This window comes from Epinephelus lanceolatus, chromosome 9, assembly GCF_041903045.1.
Source record: "Epinephelus lanceolatus isolate andai-2023 chromosome 9, ASM4190304v1, whole genome shotgun sequence".
NCBI classification, from domain to species: domain Eukaryota; kingdom Metazoa; phylum Chordata; class Actinopteri; order Perciformes; family Serranidae; genus Epinephelus; species Epinephelus lanceolatus.
Window position 1 is genome coordinate 34,208,724 of NC_135742.1, and position 10,549 is coordinate 34,219,272.

The window sequence follows — 10,549 nt, forward strand, 5'->3', positions numbered from 1 at the left end:
TTATGGTTTCTTCATCACACATGATGTGTCCAAGGACTGTTGGAAATTTTTACAGTTTCTGGATATGGTGTGCATGCCTTCCAAACCTGCCTGCAGATGGGTGGGCATCTTTTCTTTAAAAAAAATCTGTGGTAACGTGAGTACAAAATACATCAATTTAAATTTGTACGCTTCTCGCTGAAGCCAAAATAAAAAATGCAAAAGTCCCTCCCCAGTGCCTAAAAAAATATTTTACATGCCTTCCCCTTTTTGCACTCAATCACAAGTAACAAACAGTCCCTTATTATGACTACTGTTTCTAGTATCACAGTGTATGGCTGTTCTGTGTGTGGTTTGTCCAAGCGTTGATGCTGTAGCCCAGCAGAAGCCATTGTCAGATTGCTGTAGGTAATTACAATCACTGTCAATCAATGCCACATTTTAATGCGTTAAAAAGTAATGAGATTAGAATGTAATACGAGTGTTGATGTGTCAGCCACTTAGGTTATGCTGCATATGTATGCTTTATGTACAGAGTAGTAGAGTATACTGTATAGCCATACTTACTTATGATACCTAATATATAATATCATATATAATATAATGGCCTATGTTAACTCTGTGCCTACAGCCTTGGGGTAGTAGCTACTTGTACAGTCTATAGAATAATGTAAAAACAATGTATTTTGATCACTGATATTTATGAAAAGTGACAGGCAATAGCGGATCATATCAACTGAGAGTGCCCAAATGCATGCACAATTTAAAAAAAATTCTGGATTTCGCTACTGCTTAAATATTTCAGAGCAATCTGGGAGTTAGCATCAGTCCATTTAATTTCAGTGTTGATTTTTGTTTAGCTGAAATTAGGTAACTAACTGTAATGAAACAACTTAGGCCTATCATATCAAACCAATGCATAATTCCATTCCACTAATCAATAAATAAAGACCTATTTATATTGGGTATTTCCTGTTCTGAGTGATTCGGTTGTGTTTGGTTAGTAGAGGGCTCGTCTTTCCTGGGATGAACTTTTAGTCTCACACTCTGGCTGCAAGCCTTAAAAATAAAAATGTCTTACATTGACAATCTTTAGACTGAATTTATAGATGAGGAGCGAACGCACCAAATCCATATAATTTTATGTCAGTGTTGGAAATAATACCAGCTTTAGGTGAAGCACAGTCTTATTTAGCCTATGTATGTGGGAAATGTAAAAAAAAAAAAAAATCAAATCATAACCCGCAAACCCTTCTTATTATCTACATAATATAGTTCATAAATATTATTCTTAGATATATATTTTTAGGGCATTTTAGCCTTTAATTGATAGGACAGTCAAGCATGAAGGGGGGAGAGAGGAGAGAGAGGGAATGACATGCAGCAAAGGGCCACAGGCTGGAGTCAAACCTGGGCCGCTGCAGCAACGGCCTTGTACATGGGGCACCTGCTCTATCCACTAAGCCACCGACGCCCCCATAAATATTATTCTTATGATGAAATTTGATTTAAAAAGTAACTTATTAATACTAATAACTGGTTATTTATAAAGGCATTTTGGAGCTTTACCTGATTGAACAGAAAGGAAACATCACACTTGCAAAACAGCTCGGCCTATGAGATGTCAAATAAGATCATGGAGGCTAATAAAACATCAGAAAATCCTAACCATAGGTAATCTAAAGCTGAATCGGACAGCCTTAAGTTTTCAACTACAGTTTTCTTTCCCTAAGTGACAAACATTACGCCTTTATTATGAAGGCACAATCTCATAACTTCCTGTCTCATTCTGGCTGATTTTAATCAACTTGATGCAATTTCCGCCCTCGTTTCAATAAAGTGTGAACAGGCACAATTTACAGTCACAGGGACCAATCTGCATTTGTACTATAGTCATTTTTGAGAGGTCCTCTAAATGAAGAAAGTCTGGAAAAAAATATGACACATTGTGCCACACCACATGTGGATGTAAACGGCATTTTTGGTTTTTGAGGAAATTAATATCATGTGCCATTAATTTAATCTGGTAAAACACACAACTTTTACTGATAACAGGCCATGTTGTAGTCGACTCTACAAATGTGTTGTCTTTATACAGTTTCCATAGAAAAGTTAGTGAAGCCACAAATTGAATAAGTTTACTGCCAACAGTCGGTTAAGGATTTACTTATCAATCCTCAATTCTACTAACAGACTAAAATACCACTAAGTTATGAAGCCAATGTTTCTCTAATATGGAGTTGTACTGCTCCTTTAATACACCCAGAGGCCCTTATAATGTGCTGCATAATTACTTTATTGTATTTTTCACCCCTCTGTTATCACTGACTGTTAACTAATTCATTAACTATAATTTCACTAACCTTTTCAATTCACCAATGGGTTTTTTGTTAAGTCATTTTAAGTGAATTTCTGTGGAGACTTTATTTGTATCAGTGTTCTCAGTCTGGCTATCATCAGCACCAATGTATTTGTCTTAATACATGCTGCCATACTGCAAACCGGCTTATGTGATGTGGTATAACAGGAGGTTTGTGTGTTGTGTGCTCATTCATTGCTGGGGTTTAAGTATTTAATTAGTACCAAAGCCAGCTCCAGCTAATCTTCTCAACACTGACTCAACATGTGACCCGCTAACCAATGTTAAGGCCAATCAATAGCTGAAGCAACTCAAAGACAGCTTTGACTTGCAGTGGGTGTAAAAATGGGTGCTGTCCTACCCAGGGTTCAGAGTTTAATGCAAAGTTTGGAGATTTGGAGACACTTATAGTGCTGGTTATGTCTCCTAAATACACACATACCTGTAACACACTCAGTCAGAGCAACGCTACAAGCTCAGAGTGTGTAATGCAGGATGTTTGGGCACAGATTTAGATTCGTAATTGTCCTCTCCGCCACAGTTTATCCTCACTGAGTGCTGCAGCCAGTGTCCTGCCCGCACACAGGCCTACTCTATCCTCTGCAGACTAGCAGATGAAGCTCTGGAAGTGGGACAGGGGCTATTTGGACAGGAATTAAGGGGTGTGTTAAATTTCTGCATGCATGATCAATAGGGTTGAATGGCGGGGATGGGGTGGAGGGGAGGGCACTAGGCTGAGGCAGAGAAAGAGGGAGAGAGAGCTAGCGGTGAGAACACAGACAGAAGCAGCCAGCAATGGCTCTCTAATGAGAGATGGACAGTGTGGATTGTATCTCATTATCAATCAACATAGCTTTGAGTTCTCTGGAGAGGGAAAATGCGAGCCCTAATGTGTGCTGCATGTGGTCCATTTTGATAAACCCAGCTTGTGTGGTGGAGCATTAGTCACAGCGGTATCGGGGCTGTTGGAAATCCACACACATTGCCCTCTGTCCGTTTTGGTGAGGAGTTTCCTCTGAATAGTACAATGGGACTTAATTACAGGTCAGTGGCATGTCTCAGGGAGATAGAGGGAGCTCTGTTACCCTTCCAAATACAGTATAATGCCATCTTCCCAAGGGTGGGGTGGGGTAACAAGAGCTCTACACAAAAAGGTGCTGATAGGCTGAACCTGAGAATGGTATAAGGTGATCCAGGCAGAGAAAGTGAGCGTTTTACACTGAAAGAGAGAGAAAAGATAAAGGAGTACATTAACTCTCAAAGGTTTTCTCCCATTCAGTTTGCCCTCTTTCCTTTCCAGTCCACTTCCAACTTTTCATTTCTGCCAACTTTCCTTAACAAAAAACAAAAAGGTGGATCAAAGACAAAGAAATGCTGAATTTGGAAATTAAAAAAAAAAAGATTCAACGTAGAGAAGTTGTTAGACACCACAGCATCTGTGAGGGCAGTTGAAAGACATGCCTATAAACATGCTCACAGTGGCCTTTTACTGAAAGAATAAGGTCAGTGACTCTTGAAAAACAATAACCAACATCAGCTGCACAACTTGTACATTATGTTTGCATTCTCTGGCATCTAGTTTGCTGATCCTTCACACAAAACCGTGAAAGCAAAGGACGTGTTTCTCTGGAGATGAGTGATAACAAAGACATCGACACAAACATAGTCAAAATATCAACAGGTGGGCAAATAGGCCGTAAAATACTCATATGGCAATTATAACAGTAGCTTATTTATGTAGCATCTCATCAAAACCAATGATAAAAAAGTGCTTAATAAGAAAAATGAAAAGTAAAAGATATCCATACAACATGATACCAGTGGTAGAATATCATTAAGAACATATAGGTACAATTTTGAGGTGCTTGCGCTCACAATATTAATTCCGCTACAGTCACTGGACAGCTAGTTTCTAGTTCCTGTCAGATGAAAATTTTACAAAATGAACGCATGATATCCTAGGATGCCCTAATAATTTTGGCTTGGGACATCTTATAATAAAACAATGTCTTGTTGGGGCCTCTTGTCACATTACAGATGTCTTTGAGTTGTTAGCAGCTCCATTAAAGAGCGATTCCCCTCAAAACTTCTCACATGAATTAATTTACATGACTGTTTGAGGCCCAAAGAGGTAAAACTCCCACAAACTTTCGCAAGAAAGAAAAAAATTGATACTATGAACAGAGGTGTAAGGTAGTTGTGAGGGGTCCTAGCTCATGCCATTGTTCACATATTGTCTTGTCACATGATCAGATACTTGACACTGGATAACTTCAACATACATATTACCAACCAATCATCACTGCACATCTGTATATGACACAAAAATACCAACATTTAACAGTTTTATTAATTTATTATAGCTTATTTGGAATAAGCATATAATTTGATGCTACAGACTATTTTACTATGTATATATATATATATATATATATATATATACATATATATATGTATGACTACGGTGGTTTTGCCTTTTTCAAGGGCATATATAGCAAATGGCACTGTTTTTCATTTAAATGACAGTTCTTTGGCAATCACTCATAAGGGCCCATTCTTCACCCAACACATTGTTGGAGGGCCCACTCTCTCTATGGACCACCCACTTCACGGGCCTCAGTGCAACCGCACTGTCTGCACTCTCTGCACTGTCTGCACTCTCTGCACTGTCTGCATTGTCTATATTTACGCCCCTGCTATAAAAAAATACAGATCTGTGTCACAGCACTTTTTATTCTTCCTTCCGACCACACTCATCTAACAACCCCCTAAATTATCCTGTGACCTTTGCAGGTGGTCTGACTTCTAGGCTGGAAATCGCTGGACTAAACTCACTGTATATGAAATAGTAGTAATAGTATTAGTAGCTGCACTTTTACCATCTACAGGGATAAAATGCTATTCACACAGTCATTTACAGTATTAAAGGTCCAGTGTGTAGAATTTAGGGGCATCTCTGGCAGACATGAAATATAATACAAATAACTATGTTTTCATCACCTGAAACTAAGAATCACTGTGTTTTCCTTACCTCAGAATGAGCTGTACCGACATACACATTAGGTCCTCTTCTTCAGTCCGCCATGTTGTTCTACAGTAGCCCAGAACAGACCCCAACACAATTCTCCTACATGCTTAGCACATCAGTGAAGTTCCACTTCTGCAACCTCACAGCTAGATGCCACTGAATCTTTCACACTGGACCTTTAACAATCTGAAAATAAAGTATGACTTATGATAATGTGTCAGTCACCAGGCTAATTTTCTGTGGAAGTAGTACTTTACTTTTGATATTTTAAGTAAATTTTGCTGATAATATCTCTGTACTTTTACATAAGTGCTACTTCAGTGAAAGTACTACTTGAAGGACTATGGAGTATTTTTACACTGTGCTACTGGTACTTTTACTCAGGTAAAAAGAATCTGGGTACTTCTTACACCACTGCATGTTACATAGGCTATGCATCATGCAGCATACATATATCAACCTGCATACACACATACCTAACCCTAACCCTAACCCTGACCCGACTATATTAAGGCTCTTAGCCTAATTTTTTGAAAACCCACCACCTTAGGGTGGTGGTACCAGGGGGTCAGCATGGAAGGGAATGTCCTGGAAGTGATGGACCGTGCACCATCCTCTCTCCATTGCTGCAGAGGGGATTTCTATCCCACACTCCTAACCCTAATATATCAAAAAAAAAAAAAAAGTTGAATTTCCCCTTGGGGATTAATAAAGTATATAAAATAAAAAAATAAAAAAAATACACACAGGCAAACTAATTCTCTTAAATTAAACAAACATACATTATAAAAACACCTTCTAACTAAAAGTATGGTTTCAGCAGTGAGTTCTGAAGAGGATACTGATTATGAAAAGTTGTCACAATGCTGTTCTCTACATGGTCAGCACAGAAACAGTGTGTGTAAACAACAGTCCCAACATGAAGTAACTTTGGCACAGACACATCCTGAAACTGGGTCGTTCACATGTAAACACAACACAACAGCGCTCTCTACTGGCTTGGATAGATGAGTCCATGTTTCTGTGCAGTGAAAATGCTGCTTACCTATAATCAATGACAAAAATCCTGTGATAAAGAGAGTATGAGTGCTATTACTTTTGATACTTTCGAGTACATTTTGCATGTGATATTGTGATGATGATGAGTGATGATAAAGACCCGCACAGCCATGTAAACCTACACATGTGATATTTATTTTTGGCTGATTGGAGCACTGTGGTGTTTCCAGACTGTGCTTTACTGACATCTCCCTTAACCTCCTATTAACTCTTTCGCCCCTTTTAGGGTGGACAAGTTATATATTTATCATTATTATCAATACATGCACATGGACATTACAAACACTTGTGTTAGTGTGTGTGTGTGTGTGTGTTTGTGTGTGTGTGTGTGTGTGTGTATGTGTGTGTGTGTGAGGCCTTTAAGTCCACTGCTTTGATGCTCCCATTCCTGACTTACACATTTGGTGAAGATGTGTCTTCTTTATTGACTGTAATAGTTAATTGTGAGAATAAATGTAAACATGGGGACGTGTAGCTGATGGGAATTTAGGAGGGTTTGTTACTTTAGTGCAGGGTGTCCAGAACTTTTTGAAGGGGGGCCAGATTAGATAATGTAAAAATGCCAGGGGGCCAGCTGCTTCTCACATCATATAGGTTATTAAAAAAATACAATCAAACGAGACACATGTAACTGTTTTAAGAAGAAGAGGAAGATATACTTTGTTATTAATCCCTGAGGGGAAATTCAATTCTTTCATTCTGTTGTCATGAACACACAGGCCTAAAATACACACACATGCACAAATAGGAACTATACATGCATTAAATGGAGGGATGTCACGGTGAGGGGGCTGTTGGGGTTCAATTGGGGGTTTGGTGCCTTGTACAAGGGCATCTTGGCAGTGCCCAGGAGGCGGACTGGCACCTCTCCAGCCACCAGTCCATGTTCCATACTCAGTCTGGATGGGGACTTGAGCCGGTTACTCACCACTTCCCAACCTAAGCCCCTATGGACTGAGCTACTGCTGCACCATCTTTCAGTAAAAATGTATTCAACCTTCCATGGCTTCTAAAAGTGGTGGTCTTCGCTGTCGAATTTATGCTTCTTTGCCGTGGCCATGTCTGCTATAGGAAATGTCTGTTGTTAGGTAACTGTTCTGTTTTCTTGTTTACTGTCTAATTATGAAAACACATTAGTTCTGCCTGCATACTTCCCATTTGATGCATATCTACAAACTGTATGATAGTTCCTCATTATATGTGGTCAGCATTGTGAGGTGAAGAGATAAAATGCAAAGTGATCTTGCTTGGTTGACCAATATTTTGTGGCGGGCCACATGTAATATATTTTGAAAGTCAACCGGGCCGGACTTTGGACACCCCTGCTTTAGTGGAAATCGATATTTGTTTCTGTGAACAAGGGATTTATTTCATTGACTGCTGAAAGAAAAGCAATGGAACTAGTGGATACTTTAGCAAACTAAGGATATGGAAGGAAAAAAATCTGATGTGAATGATGTGGCTTTTGTTGCAGTCACTGTAATGACTGCACATGACAGGACATTACCATGAAATTCTGATTACATATATTTAAAGTCTAAACTAGATTCTTCCTATTGTTCACACTAAAACCACAAAACACATGTTTACTCTGCTTATGAATAGGGCCTTCTTGTGTACTTATTCTCTTATTATCCTCTGACAATATTTAGCACCCTCTAATTTAGCCGTGTCTGGGGGATTAATGATTTAGTTTGAATTGTTAGTGAGTCAGGGCTGAAGTCAGTAACGCTAAGGACGTGAACCAGATGATAATTTATTGATTTATTGTACCCACACATGCCAGCAGCCATATAAAAACATGTCCAATGCAGGAGTGAGAAGAAATGAGCATTTCTTGTACTGCTTTTGTCAAAGTTGAGACATTTCAGAGAGAGTCTGCTGTGTCTGAAGGCACAAGAGGATACTCAGCATAACAAGGTAGGTTTTGAAGCAGGAGTATTATCTAATATTTCACTGTTGTTGATACTTGTTTGTAGCTCATGCAAAGATTACAGTTTATTGTAAGAGATTTCTTAATAGATGCTTTCATGTGCATTTTTTTTAGCTGGTTTTACCTAATTATTCAGACATTTCTGTCTATAATCGAGTCCTAAAAGCTTTTTTGCAAAGTAGCTCGACCATTTTAATTTGCCTTTTCTTTTTTCTCGTGAAACAAGTGTATTTGCTTTGAAAAGGTGTTGACATATTCCTACCTCACGTGCAGATTACTTTTCACTTGTTTAATGGAAAAAAATATATTTCAGTTTGAATTCCAGACTAAAATGACTTCATTAGAGGGAGTTTCTTTTCACTGAAAAATGCATCTAACAACCTGATTGTATGTGTTGTATGAAGAATGATATGAAAAATATGCAAAATAACTAGTAAATGTAGCTGTCAGGTAAATGAAAGTACAATATTTCTGTCTGAAATATGGAGTAGATGCACCACTTTAAAAATATAGGTCTTGCTTTTTTGTTTCAGTAATGACAACCATGGCAGTTCTGCGGATTACGCTTTGTGCTGCCTTCATGGCGACTCTGGTGCTGTCCAAACCAGTGAGTAGCTCCACTATTGCTACATCCACTATAAAGCAGGGCTGTAATCACCTGTTTTACATTGGAAACCATTTTCAATCAACACCTTCTGCGACCCAGTCCTCTAGAGGGGTCTGGTGGGAATTCCACTTGGGAGAAATTTTTAGAAACTTTACAGAATTTGAACAAAAATCTTTGTTCAGTTCTTAAAGTTCTGATGACTGAGCTCCATTTTACGGAGCCAGCATTTACAGTAACTGGTTCACAGGAAAAGTTTATACACTATGACTATCTTATGATACATTATACTATGACTTTTATAATTACCTTCTATGACATACTATGATTTTTTATGACATACTAACACTATACAAAAACTATAACAATCGACAGTGATATAGCCGACATAACACTCATATTTCATTCTAGGTTTTCACTTTTTAAGACATTTGAAAGTAATGAATCAGAGAGACTGTACAGTGTTTGACACCGAGTGTACAGACTCACTCACAGCAGTCAAGCAATGACCTCTGTTGGGCTATGGCAACACCTTATATTTTTTATTTTTTATCAGTATATTGGAGTGTTGAGCATTTTATACATACTTGCCTAGCTGTAAAGCAATCTAAAGAAGACCTGTGACAAATATTAAGAACATTCCTTGTTTCAAAAACAGGTCTGTGTAAGTGACTGTGAGGATTCATCAGAGTCCAGTGAGGCAGACTCATCAGAGGAGACTGCCACTCACGTCGAGCCTTCACAGGAGCCCCTGCAGCCAGCGTTCACAGAGACAGACATGCCTAATGCCATTGAAGAGACGAACTCCCCGGATGCTGCAGCCCTACTTCCCTCTGCAGACCCAGGACCTTCCCCAGCTACACCTGATACCCCAGCCCTGCCAAACCCCAAGGACCCACAAACCTCCACTGACACAGTGCCTTTACAACTCATGCCAGATGATCCATCGCAAACTGCTCTGGGTGTAGACTATCCTCAGGACATGCCTGATTCTGATCCAGCACAGGACTCGCCTAACACTGACAATGTGCAAGGTCTACCACATACAGAGGTCTCACGACACCCAGGGCTTACAGATACAGTCATAGCTGTTGGTGGCACAGATCAACCACAAGTTACCACCACCACAACCACCATCACCACATACCAGAGATTCCCCCAGGGTGCCACTCCACCCTTTCCTCCACATATAATCAAACCAACACCTCCACCATTCCACAGAGCCCCACCCCTGCCAATCCCCATTGGCACCGCTCTGACTGGTGTTCCTGTTTGTTTCACTTTCCAGTTTGCAACCACTGAGCCAGAGCCACCTAGAGGAGACAGCATTTGACCCTGTCAGTAACAGTTATCCATTTCAGTTGTAGTTCTATATTAGGTTTAGGCTTTAGTGTTGTCTTGATACTTTATCATTGTACTATCAGGTTCAGATATCCAGAGTGTGCCTGACTTGATGTGCATTCCCTTCATTCGTAGTTAATTTGTTATAATGGTGCTAATGTACATGACTGCTATACAAATGAAATGGAAATATAACATCTCAAATGTATTCATGTGAGCAGCTGTGAATAATGTGATTAAATGTTA

The 10,549-nt window shown here is 39.3% G+C and overlaps 1 protein-coding gene across 1 annotated transcript; it reads left to right on the plus strand.

Moving 5' to 3' along the window:
- The first annotated feature begins 8,206 nt into the window (after positions 1–8,206).
- On the plus strand, positions 8,207–10,511 carry LOC117251938 (uncharacterized). Its single transcript, XM_033618516.2, has 3 exons — positions 8,207–8,345; positions 8,892–8,965; positions 9,621–10,511. Exons 2-3 carry the CDS (start codon positions 8,894–8,896, stop codon positions 10,293–10,295), a joined length of 747 nt encoding a protein of 248 aa, XP_033474407.1. The 5' UTR covers positions 8,207–8,345; positions 8,892–8,893; the 3' UTR covers positions 10,296–10,511.
- Positions 10,512–10,549: the final 38 nt, after the last annotated feature.

What these genes read in the sequence shown, in the direction of transcription:
- LOC117251938 (XM_033618516.2), top strand. Translation starts at nt 8,894, where the DNA reads ATGACAACCATGGCAGTTCTGCGGATTACGCTTTGTGCTGCCTTCATG. An exon ending in CTCTGGTGCTGTCCAAACCA is followed by an intron (nt 8,966 to 9,620) that starts GTGAGTAGCTCC and finishes TTTCAAAAACAG; the next exon opens with GTCTGTGTAAGTGACTGTGA.